We start from the raw sequence: 13,064 nt of genomic DNA, 5'->3' as shown, positions 1-13,064 counted from the left end.
CGTGTCTTAAAATCTGGGTTTCTTCTTATTAATGTTTGCTTCTGATCACGTACGCATCAGTTTATGTACCAATGTATCATGTTTTATCACAAGTGATTTTTCTTCTCCTCCCCCTCTCCCAAAAAAAAGAAAAGAAAAGAAAAAAGAAAGATGCGGAGTGCCTGTGATATCTATTCCATGCGAAGCCTTACGGGAAAATCCTTGAAAACCTTGGGTAAGCAACCATCCTTTTACATACCCGCCACCTCCGACGAGAGCACAGATTTTAGTACTTGCACGCGTGCATTAACCGAAGCTACTGCACCAATTCCAGATGGTACTTTTTGACACACTTGGCAACCTGATCTTACTAGTAGGGAACTGTATTCCATGTAGATAGGAAAGGCCAAGCACAATTTCCCAATTTATTAGTTGGACGAAAAGGACAGTTGTTTTTATATGTTGAAAGAGGAGGAGATAATGCGAAAAGGATAAATGAAACATCCCATGCAGTGAATGCAGAAAAAGTTCTATTCCTGACAAACCTTCCAACAACTTAATATTATTCTAAAGATTACATCGCCATCACCAACATTTTTTAAATCACGACATTTTTTCTAAAATAAACAAAACTAATTATTACACTGCAATTAACATTTTCAAAGAAATATATATTTCCAAACATAACTGATTGAGTAACAAACTACCATACAGCAATGTAGGCGCTACCATCTCTCAAATTTATAATGCCGACCTCACAGAACCTGTCAAAAATCACATTATATTTTTAAGTAATACAATGATTGCAAAGAAGGGATGTTACAGTATATCAAGAAGGGAGTGAGGGGTTTTTTCAAATGGAACATTTAAGTTATTCCAGTACAGTTCATATGCTCTAAAACTGCTAGACTAAGAGGCCATTGGAGGTGTCAGCTAGTAGTCATAATACCCCATCACAATGGCTCATTTACTCACCAAAAAAAAAAACAATGGTTCACTTTGACTGGCTATTAACTCTCCTGAAGCATCCCGTCGGTCCTGCATTTGTTTATTACCTAATGCCCCTTTATACAACATATTTACATTGTGCAGCCTTTTGTATTTCTATGTTCTGTATGTTGACATTATTGATGATGAGTACTTTAATATAAGTTGCAATGAAGATAGGTATTAAAATTTAAACCTGGCATGCTACAAGACTATAGCAAGTTGGGCTACCACATCATGAACAGGAAATGCTTACTGCCAGCATTCATGGAGTTCGAAAAGGACAGAGGATAAGAGAAACTGAGGATCAAAAGTTTGGAAAAATCCTCGTCCCCAGTTCTTTTCGATACCATCTAAGCCTTTTGGTTGCCGACATATGAGGTTGGATGATTTCAACTGCAGCTCATAATTGACCGATACATCCCATGCTAGCAAAGTTACGTATATGATTGAATCCTCCAATAAACGCAATTATTTTACAGAAAGCCAGGGCATCCATACCTTAAATGTCTAGTCCAACCTCTTTTCTCAGGTTTCCTTGTGAAATGTAAAGATCAATCTAACGTCACCTCAAGGATGACTATGAGAGCTATCCCGAGTAATTCTATATCTTCAGTAATAAGAGTTAAATTAGCAGGACAATGTAAATTCTAACGATGATATGCATTTTCAGGCTAAGCAATCATTACCTCCACTGTGTAACAGTAATACAAGAAACTCAGTGGCACCACCGCATTTTCAAAGAGGATGATAGATAAAAGTAGCAATATAAGCAGGAAAAACGAAGAAAAAATGGGGATTGACTACTCACAATTGTTTATATTTCGTCTAAGACTGGCAAGTTCCACTGCAATTCTTGCACCTACGCATGCATTGTTCTTCACAAGTGCGATATCTATAACTTGCTTAAGGAAAATTACCAGATGAACATAAGGAGAAAGGTAAAAATCTCCTTAGGAAAAGGTATAATTATTCTCCTTAGCTTGGATGAAATTCTCTCCTTTCAAAATCTGTGGGCCAAAAATTAGCTGTATTGAAGTACAGACATGATTATCTAGATTATAGACACACTCAAAAATACAAATTCAGGATACTGGCAGCCAACGAAGCTCCTCCGGTTAGCTCATTCACTCTAGCAAGCAAGAAAGGAGTTGCAGCATTACCTATCACATTCTTCTCCCTGATACAAAATGTAAGAATATGATGGTAATATGCTATATGTTCACAAATAGTGTACTTAGTGATTTAATGAAGTTGAAAAGTCCAAATCTGATACAGATGCGATAAGGTCATCAGGTGGAGCATACAAAGAAGGAAAAGAAAAGAAATAATCCAAAGATGCGTTGTATTTAAATTAATTGATTTTTCATTTTAATTGTCAATTCATGACCAGAATAATCTTATATAAACCAAAAAAAAAAACAATTTATTGTTTAAGTGACATGTAATCTTAAAAACTCCGCTGCTCAGCACTAAAATGACTCGTAAATAGTGCAAGAAAAAACAGATCTTGCTTTGAAAGTGTTTGAGCATGTTATGAGCATATTTATTTGTCAGTGTCTGTGCATATGAAAACAGATGTATGTATGTGCGCATGTGTCCATGCCTACATGTCTTCATGTGCTTGTGCATGCATGCACCAGTGCATCACAAGTTTGTGCACGAATAATATGGGGACATTCTAAGGGTGAATAAAACACTTTGACTAGAATAATCTGGAGATCACGAGCAACTATGGAACCAAACACGCAAAATTACCTTCTTCCATTGGTTTATTGCTCAGACATTTTAATTTTTCAAAAGCAAGAAACCTGATTTTCTGGGTAGTTTGGTGCATGAAATTGACGGATGAAAATTCTTATCTGGTGGAGATGCAGAGCACAAAAATAATGAAAGAACGGCATTTTCCATGGTAGATAGAAGGATCCCTATGGATAGATCATATGTGTGGTCTGGTTCTAGCCACACCTACATGCATACACATTAGTAAATCGGGATGTATCCACACAAACACAGAAACAGAAAGGAATTATTGATAGACTAGTGAAAGTGAGGTTACGTTGCTTCTTTTAGGGCACTTTGTATTGCTGAATCTATCATATCTCCTGAAGCGGCGTATTCTTTTGGGACAGGCACTGCAATTAGCATTCCGCTTCCAAGCTTTAGATTCAGGTTTGCATCTGCAGTTCATAACATGGAAATAAACTGACATGCATGCCAGAATCGAGTATAACGAGAAAACAAGTGCTTATGCGTATATATTGATTTCACTCACTTATGAGCCTAGCACACTCCTGTGGAGTGTTGAGACGGCAGGGAGCCTGCATTCAACAAATTGAAAAGACCTTATGAGTATCTACAGCTATAACAGCATCAAATTGTTCTTTTGTAAGTGCAAATATTTGTCCTATAAAAGGGCAGCATTAACAACTTATGGGACATAAGGATTGTCGCACAAGCTCGTATCAAGAACATAACAACAGAACAAAATTGCCATCATATTCAGAATGGTTATATTGCTATAAATAAATCGGCGAGAACCTACAAAAGCAGCAAGAATAATACAAATATGCCTGAGTCATGCAAGTAAAATAGAATTCACTATCTAAATTGTGGGAAACATGATTAGAAAAAAAAAAATCATGGTTAAATACAATTCCAGGCTCTATATTGATAATATATGTTTAACTATGAATAAAGAATCATTATGTTTCAGCAAAAAAAATTGATGCTAATAAAGCATATAAGATACCGAACATGTATGGATTTGTTGGAATGCTCCAGCAGCAGCAATTACTAAGAATTATTTTAAAGAGGCTGAAAATATCTAGACCTGTTGACACACAAATTAAGGGTAAAATATTGAAACCATCAACAAATCATATTTCCTAGAACTTAAATCTGAGAATGGTGGTTGGCTCCCGTGATAAAGCATCACTTAAACAAAACTAAGTCCAAGTTGTCCTTCCACAGCACTTCATTGCTCTTACATCTCATGCTTTGTTATGACTTGGCATGTAACGCCCCAAATTTGCAACATCTTAATTAAGACTATTGGCTGAGTTAGATAAATGAAAACTTTTGGCAATGTATATTCTGAAAACCCAACTGGAAGTAAAGAGATTTATGTAGATAATCTGAAGAATAAATAAGAGATATTGAGGACTAAAAGTAGTGTTGCCCCTGTTTGTTTTTTAAAACATAAGGATTACCTGGACACAGGACAAGGTTGTCAAGTGACCAAATGGCTAGAAGAATCTGAGACGGCAACTTTAAAAAAACTTGGATACACGGACACAACTGTACAATTTAATTACAAATAATATATGTATATACTTGTGATTAATTTAGAATCATTTTGATTGTAAGTTATATATTTGGGTTTCAAAATATTTAGACTATATCTAAGTGACATTTTTTTGGGCTGTATTTTTTTCTGATGAGGCTAATATTGGTGGCGGGCCCAATATAGGCAGACCTTTGGAAGCACCTTTATTAGCCATGCACATCTGGTTGGGATGATAAACAATGCCCTCTCATCTTTCACTTTCTCTATCGCTAGTCTCCAAACCGCCAAAACCCTAGGGCACTGGATAGGAAGATAGGTTACATCCTTTCACTTGAATGCAGGTTCCCTCTACCCCTCAAGAAGCAATCAATAGAGAAGGTGCCGAATGCAGTTATGCTCTCCTCCTCCCCCCCCCCCCCCCCCCCCAACCCACCCCCTTCCTTTTTTCTCCTTCCTTCATCAACAAGCATGAGAGAGAGGAACCCTAAATCAAGCAAATCAAGAAGAGCCGTGCCTATGGTACATGACATGCATGATATGCATGCAGTACCACATCTCTGTGGGAACACAAAAAAAAAAAACTTGATTTTTATCATATCTAAGTTAAAATGACTAAATGAAATGACTAGGTAATAATGATCAAAAGGAACCCACAAATGAGATCTTGAATATAAATCAAAGGACTTCAAGGATTAGGCTGAGCCACCACATGCTTACTCTTAAGCTGTCACCTTCAATCTGTTAGGAGCTGCTACCTCATGCTCACATTGTTAACAGCCACGCCACACTTTCCCTAATTAGTTGCCACCTCATGTTTGGTCACTATAAAGCCACTCATACTAGCTACCACCAGCCACCTTTTCCTTATAAATTAGTCACCCAGCTAAACCCTAGCTTGACACCCAGCTTCTACCTTATAATGGCTGGACATCTCATGATTATAAGCCATCTAAAAATAGGAGGCCGCTACCCTGCAACCACTTTTGCAGCTCCAAAAGTTGAAGCAGCTTATAGACATTACTTTCAACAACATGCTTGTTTAGATGAAACTTTTTATTGTATATTTATCCTTGTTATATGTAAATAATCATAGTTTTCATAATTTGTGATCTTTTTTTTGGCATTTTGTGTTAAGTGAATTTTGGTAAAATTTTGTTTTGAAAACTATTGAAATTTGAATTTCTCAAAGTTAAGTGATTATAATTGAAATTTATATCAATAAAAAGGATTTCTTTTGAACTGATCCATTCAAAATATTTTAAATTGTCATATTGCCTAAAAGTGAGAGCTTTCTTGTTTTATGGATTTAGATGAAACTACAAATTAGTCAATGGACCCCTAACCAGCTGGTAGGCTTCACTAAACCATTGACCAGCGGGATAATAGCTGGTTTCAATGAAACATAGCCAATGGGTATAACAGCTGGGGCATTAATGAACCACTAAGAAGCAATATTGCAATAGTTGGTGCAAGTGAACCCTTGGCTAATGCGCCTACTAATTAGTGACCCTTGGCAAACGTGCCTACTAATTAGTGAACCCATGACTAGCAGGTGTAATAGTTGGTTACTAACTAGTTGGTATTGAATTAATTTTCTAAGTGTTGTCAAATTTTCATTGTATAAAGTGATTTTTTAATTGCACTTAATGTTTTCTCAGCAATTTTGAAAAAAGGCATCTATTATTGATTTTAATAATTGATTTCAAGTGCATTCTAGTGTTTTTTTCAAAAAAAAAAAATTATTGTGGTAAATTTACTTATTGTCATAGCCCCTATCGTTCATGACTATTTGAGTTTCAACAAGTCTTAATCCTCATTGCTTCCGTTATTCTATTTTTCTTGATAGTATGTTATTCGCTATGTTTGGCTACTTACGAACTTATGTAGCTCACTCAGTAACTGAACATATTTCAGAGTGAAACACTTATTAGTCTACTAAAAGGTTTGAAGTATTTTTGCTGCGCAAAGTCTACCTCAAAAAGGAACTTAGTGCTATTTTTGTATCATAGGTTAAAGCAAGGTCCGCCGTACCAGTACCGGTCAGCATACTGGTGGCGGCCCGGACCGGTACGTACCGATCCCATATCGGTCCGTACTGGTTTCGTACCCGTACGGCAGTCGTACTGGCCGATTTTTCAATGAAAAACTTACGGTACCGGATCCCACATTGATCCGGTACCAGTCCCTACCAAAACCGATTCGTACCGGCCCGTATCGGCGCATACAGGCCGGTACAGCATACCCTGGGGTTAAAGTGTGCTTATAGATGTCACACTAGGTGAGGAAGGAGTGCTAAAATGTATTCATATTGGAAAATATAAGTGTGTTTCAGTGAGATAGTTTGTGTATTTTAAGTAAATGGTAAGCGAATCTTGTCAGGGTTGTGAGCTAAAGTTAGTTAATTTTTAGATTTTAATTTGCTCTACATGATACCATAACCAAATGGTCACTTATGTTATGATTACATGAACTGAAGTTTAAATTTAGAATTATGTTCTTTTGCAATAATTAGTTGAATTTAATCCAGGCAATTGATCAACCGTGATTTTAGTCACATGGACGACTTGATAGAGCTAGGTTTTGGTTGTGACATTATGGTATCAAAACAGTAGGTTTTCTATCTCCTAGCAGCAAAAGAGGTCTGGTTGATAAGTGGATAGCCTTAGAATCATGATTACCTTATGATGACATGGAGAGTTAGTGGGAATATTTCCAATGGGACCAAGGAAGTTAAATATATTAGTGATGCATCTTTATAGCGATATGAAAATATATAGTAAAATTTGGACAGCATGACCATTTTTTTCATATCAAACAATGTTTTATGTGTAAGCTTATTAAGAAACATAAGTTATAATAATTGAAAATAACAATTGGGGACAAATTGGGGGAGATAAATCTTGTCCATCAAATTCATATGTAACTAATTTTCCTCTTATAAGAAGCTAGCTTTATATGCAATCTTTGATAAAAAGATTGATTTGTGAAACTAGGGAAATAAAGTTACCAAGAATGATTCATGAAGCCTGATTACATATTAGAATGATGATAGCAGTGTCAAAATGATTACTAAAACCCTTTCTAAGGAAAAGTTTGGCAATTATTGATATCATAAAAATCACACTTAATTAGAAGAGCTATTAATTTACCAATACCACAAACAATGATTGAATTTCTCATCAACCCCCTTACACGATGCCATTGGTGGAACTTTTAGAGCTGAAGAAGTAATTGCGATAATTGACAATAAAGGTTTTTATTGAGTAGTACATCACCATGAGATGCTTCAGTATCCAATGTTAATAAAAAGGAAGTACAGTTGCAAGACATTGTGTATTGATTATAACATTGAACCAAGCGAATGAAGAGTGATTATCGAGGGTCAACAATTTATTTATTGGATTACAAAATGAGCATTGCAACATCAAGGATACACTTATTAAGTGAGAAGTAATATTCTAAGTTGTTTAAATGTGAATTGGCTAGAAAGAGTTCTAATATGACTTGTATGCCAACATAGCTTCATCAGGTCATAAAATATGCATTAAGAAGGCTCAAATCTTAAGAATAGAACTATGCAAATGATGACTTAGAACTTACCAATGGTAGCTTTTGTTATGGAGATTTGCATAATATTTCAAAAGAGGACCAACTTAGAATGCAAAGTAGGCCCCAAGCACATGCCCAAAGTAGGTCCGATCCAAGCCCGAATGCCCACCCTAACCCCTTCTCCTCTTTATTTTATTTCACTAGGGCTGGACATGGGCTCGATCCTCGGCCCAAGGCCTGTCGGACCAAGCAAACTTTGGGTCAGGCTTTGTGCTCGGCCGAGAAGAACCGCATCAGGCTTAGGCCTAAAAACTAAGCCCCAAATATTTTAGGTTGGGATCGGGTCTAGCCTTATCCCGGCCCAAAAATCAAGCCCAACAAGCCTGATTCGAGCCTGAACTTAGGTCTACCCCACCCCTTCATGTTTCTCAAATCACTCCCTCTCCACTGTCTTCTCTACTCTCCCTCTAGTGTCCCCTCTTTCTCCCTCCAAATCTCTCACCCCTCTTTCCCCTCTCTCTTCTAATCTCTCTCCATCTCCTCTATCCCCTCCCTATCATATCCCTTCTCTCTCCTTTCTGATCTCTCGATCTCCTCTCCCTCTCGATCTCTTTACACTTTATCTCCCTATCGATCTCTCCTCTCTCTCTCTCTCTCTCTCTCTCTCTCTCTCTTCTCCCAACCACTCTCCCTTGTTTAGCTTAGGCATAGATCCGAACAAGCTGAATTAGACTTCAAGACAAGCTCAAGTTCAAGCTCAGCAAAAATTTTGAATAAAAAAAAAATTGATCCTTGGCCTACCTTGAAGCCCAAATTATTTCTAGGACAGGCCAAGCTATGATGAAGCCCAACCCGGCCCAACCCAATTCCAAACCTATTCTCCGTTCTCTCCACTGTTGTCCTTACGCCCCCCCTCTCTCCTGATCATTGTCTTCTCTCTCTCTCAATCTCTCTCTTCTCATCCCCCCTCCTGATATCTCTATCCTCTCCTCTTCGTCCTAATCTCTCCCCCCTCTCTCTCTCTCTCTACTCTCTCTCTCTCTTGATTTCCACTCTCTCCCTCTAATCTCTCTCCTTTCTCCTCCCCATGTTCTCTCTCTCATGTTGCACCAATGAGAAAGAGGCTCAAGCCTTAATCCAAGCCAACAAGATAAGGCTTTAGATCGAGCTCAAGTTCGAGCTCAAGCGGGTATTAGGCAAAAATTTTCAGGCCTTGGCCTAGCTCAAAGTCTAAAAAATATTTCAAGTACAAGCTTGAGTAACATGAAAACCCAACCTAACCTAGCCCAATTCCAACCCTACGCACGATTTGGCTAGATTAGGATGATAGACATATTGATATGAGTAACAGCACCGCATATTACATTTAAAAAAAAAAACATTGACATTGATAAAGCAGAAAAAATATAATGACAAATTATCTAGAAAACTTAATGAAGAAAGAGCCACACAAGAAGTTTTTTTATAGAACAACCAATTTTGCAGTATGCTAGCATATATTAAACAAATGAAAAATATGGCATCACCTTGAATCCACTGTGTTCAGTGAAAAATGCAGGAAACTCGTTGGTCTTATAAGCAACGACAGTCACTCCTTGAGTTTCCTGCATTAAGAAATATAGATTCACTTATTGCATTGTGACAATAGAAAATTTCATTTTCTTTCATCATTTGTCAAGGAAACCTTTTCTTTCATCATAGCACACTCAAAGCAAAACCATATAACATGTCTTTCTTCTCTATTTTTTTTGTTGGATGGAAATGTAGCAGAAGCAATAGTTTTGTAGAGCAATATACACACTAGTGAAAACTGGAATTCACATTTTAAAGCATTTTTTAGACCATCAAATTCTTCATTGAAATTACCCTAGCATAAAGTTTTCAAAGAACCTTACATTATTGTTGTGGAGATTCACATATAGATGTGGTAAAATTAAGAATATTAAGTTGGATACATGGGAAAACATGGACGTATATACTTGAAGTGTATATCTGAGGATTGCACCAATTAAGTAATGGAGAACCATTTCAAAGGGTAAAAGCATCTCCAGCGTACGTTGGTAAGCCCCGGTAATAGGAGAGGTGCATAAATATGTGCAGGTTTTAAAAAGAAAAAGGACGTAAGGACATAATCACATGGATGGAAGTTGTCTTTAAGAACATGGAAAGACTTGTATAACACTAGAGATTGCTTTTTATAGGAAGAATTGATGAACAAGAATGCAGAAACCCACCCTCAAATGGCTAAGACAGGGCTCGATATTTATCACTGGAGTAGTGTTAGTATAAAATGAAATTTATCAAAAAATGCTTACACAGCTGATGTGTAACTTTTCTACTGCACTGATCACTAACAGCCAATACCATGCTAGGCACTGTTAATAAAAGGTAAACCAGTAAAGTTACAGTTTTTTCTCATGGTAATGGTTATGGATTGCAGGCACGCCCATATAATGAGTACAAAGGATAGATAACTTTTGGTTTCATAAGTGGAGACCAGGTAGAATAGGAAACGTATGTGCATGAGAATATTTCCTTCAAGCTGCTAATAAAACATTTGATTCATAATCCCCAAGTTAAACTTGAACCTTCGAAAGCATCTTGCACTACTGAATTAAATGATCAAGGACTAAGAAACTTTAATAAATGTGCTGCATATCTATTTAGTGCACATAGCCAATTATTTAAATTTCATATGGAAGTTCAGTTATTCTCTATTCTCATATTTTATCTAAACTCAAGGAAGTTATTTATGGGAGAAGTTTCAAGTTTCTAGTAAAAGAATAGGGAGCTTAAGTCTGCATTTTACAGTGAATTGATGGTTCAATATATCAAGAAGCCTATTCAAATAGGTTAAATAAAACAATATGTAATATGAAAAAGCTATTTGATTGATTAAGGTAAAATGCAACCCAACTTTTAATGAAAACAATAGTCAGTCAAAACAATTATGGCATGAAATATAGATTTTTTATTGTTCTCCTCACTTGGTCATTGATGACTACTAAACAGCCCTTTTGTTGTTTAAATGGAAGCCATTAAAGATGAACTATAATGTTTGAGGTGGAATCAAGTTTGGGATTTTGTCAACTTGCATAATTATTTGAAACTTTGAGCTTATCAATTCAAAATAAGTCGCATAAGACTCTAATAGCATTGACTAACATAACGCATGATGCCAGGTTGACGGACAAGTGAGGATGACAAAAGGCAATGGTAAATTATTGATTTGGATGCCCATCATTATTTCTAGAATCATCAAATATTTTACCCAAGGTCCGCCGTACCGGTACCGATCGGCGTACCGGTGGCGGCCCGGACTGCTACGAAACCGGTCCCGTACCGGTCCGTACCGGTCTCGTACCGGTTCTTCAACAATAAACTATCGGTACCGAATTTCACGCTGATCCGGTACCGGTCCCAGGCCGTACCGGCCCGTACCGGCCGGTACGGATCGGTTCGGCAGACCATGCGAGTTTTACCAAAATTCTAAAATTTAGGGCCCATTTGGTGCCACAGAACTAGACTGCACAACCTGCAATTTTGCCAAATTGGCCCAGTTCGGCTATTTGGATACGCGAAGTGGTCCCCAAACCTAGTTTGGTCGAACTAGATTGCAAAGCAGGTTCAGTCCTAAAATACCCACACTGGCACTTTAGCAACTTCGGCCAAATTGTTTTGAAGTCACCTAAAGTGCACGCTCAAACTTCCCGACTTAGACTTCGGGCTTCCAACCCCGTTCAAGCCTCTCAATTGATCTGACCACTTTAAGGAGGAAAAAAGCACTCCTCTCTCCTCTCTTAATCTCCCTATGGCCCATGCCTCTTGCTTGCCAGCATCTTCTACTCTTCCCAAACCACATTTGCTCATCAATGCCTTCCCATGCTCTAGAAAATGGGGATTTTCCATGGAATTTGCAAATATTTACATCAAAAAGAATTTTTTTTACTAGAAAAGGAAAAAATTAGGAAAGGACTCATCTTTTATTTGATACCTACAGGCTTTACTTTTAGATTTCACGTTTAGCATAAGAGTACAAGAGATCTTTTAATCATGGAATGCCGTACCGGACCGTACCGGCCGGTACGGGCCGGTACGTACCAGTCCGGTCCTAGACCGGTACCGGAACGGCAAAAAAATCGGTATTTTTCGGTTTTTTATCCGAATCGGCCGGTACGGGCCCGTACCGGCCGGTTCGGAGCCCGTACCGGCCGGTTCGGAGCCCGTACCGATGCGAACCGGCCGGTTCGCACCGGTACGATTTTTTTTTTTTTAAAGAACCACAGCGCCGCGCGCTGTGGTTTTTGAAACCACCGCGTACCGTACCGGTCCGGCCGGCCACCGGTACGGCGAACCTTGCTTTTAATTGTAATCAAAGATCTTGTTGAGAGATTGAGAAAGTTTTTCCCCGGTCTTCATTCAAGAAGACATAATAAGGGACTTTCTGCGAGCCGGGCTAGCATTGGCAATCATCCACTCTTCATTCAATCCTCCTCCTGATTTTGGGTTCAATATTCAATATGATTATGATTTGATGACACTTCTATTTTTTGAGACTTGTTGCGTTATTTGGAATTTGATACTTGATGTGTTATGGCTGTCCAATTGTTTTGCAGCTCTATCACTGATACTTTAGGACATGTTATGGCTGTCTAACATTCTTGGCAGGCATATGTTTGATATTTTTGGACATGTAATGACTGGCTACATACTTGGCAACCCCCCTGCTAATATTTTTTGATATATTATATTGTTAGAATTACTATGGCAGTTAAATGATAACTAGTATGTTATTTGTCATTCTCCACGTATATGTATTTATATATGTGGTAGACCATGGCTGATTATATTATGATGCAGGTATTATGCCTAAAGGCTGTAGTTACTAGATGGCCCATCAATCTAGTGTTGGGTAACCACTGCAACAAATAGTTTAATCGACAATTATGTGTGTGTATGGATGGGCATTAGCTGAGAGGAATACCATTTGGTGTGCAGCCACCAACACCCAATGAGGAACCAATAAAGTCTAAGCCAGTTGTTGGTTTATTATCACGGCTAGTTGCTTGTGATACCTGTGTTATACTTGTTTCAGGCACAGGCTCCTGAGTTCCTATCCCTTCTTCCCATACAATGGGTGGATTGTTGGTTGGTTTGTGTTAATGCAGGTGCCTATTACTTGGTTTGTTATTATTCCTAGTTGCTTAGGATACCTGTGTTTAAATTGGCTGTTATGGGTTATGGTATTTGTTCATAGGTT

The 13,064-nt window shown here is 37.8% G+C and overlaps 1 protein-coding gene across 5 annotated transcripts in view; it reads right to left on the bottom strand.

Annotated features, from left to right (window-relative positions):
- Nucleotides 1–487: 487 nt before the first annotated feature.
- Nucleotides 488–13,064, bottom strand: part of LOC103723746 (indigoidine synthase A family protein) — a 41,657-nt gene continuing 29,080 nt past the window's right edge. For 4 of the 5 annotated variants that reach the window (XM_039119800.2, XM_088708437.2, XM_088708436.2 and 1 more), the window contains 6 exons: nucleotides 9,331–9,408; nucleotides 3,242–3,287; nucleotides 3,026–3,146; nucleotides 2,061–2,146; nucleotides 1,778–1,861; nucleotides 488–743 (listed from right to left, as the gene is read on the bottom strand). In XM_039119800.2, coding sequence (XP_038975728.2) covers nucleotides 721–743; nucleotides 1,778–1,861; nucleotides 2,061–2,146; nucleotides 3,026–3,146; nucleotides 3,242–3,287; nucleotides 9,331–9,408 — 438 coding nt within the window. In that variant the 3' untranslated portion in view covers nucleotides 488–720. Of the gene's footprint in view, nucleotides 744–1,777; nucleotides 1,862–2,060; nucleotides 2,147–2,724; nucleotides 2,935–3,025; nucleotides 3,147–3,241; nucleotides 3,288–9,330; nucleotides 9,409–13,064 lie in introns of those variants that run through there. The other variant, XR_015971909.2, reaches the window with a different exon arrangement.

This window comes from Phoenix dactylifera, chromosome 12 (genome assembly GCF_051530095.1).
Source record: "Phoenix dactylifera cultivar Ajwa chromosome 12, Ajwa_hap1_PhDact_Kaust_v1.1, whole genome shotgun sequence".
NCBI lineage: Eukaryota > Viridiplantae > Streptophyta > Magnoliopsida > Arecales > Arecaceae > Phoenix > Phoenix dactylifera.
The sequence above is the reverse complement of the archived record's forward strand: the minus strand, read 5'-3'. Positions and strand labels throughout refer to the sequence as shown.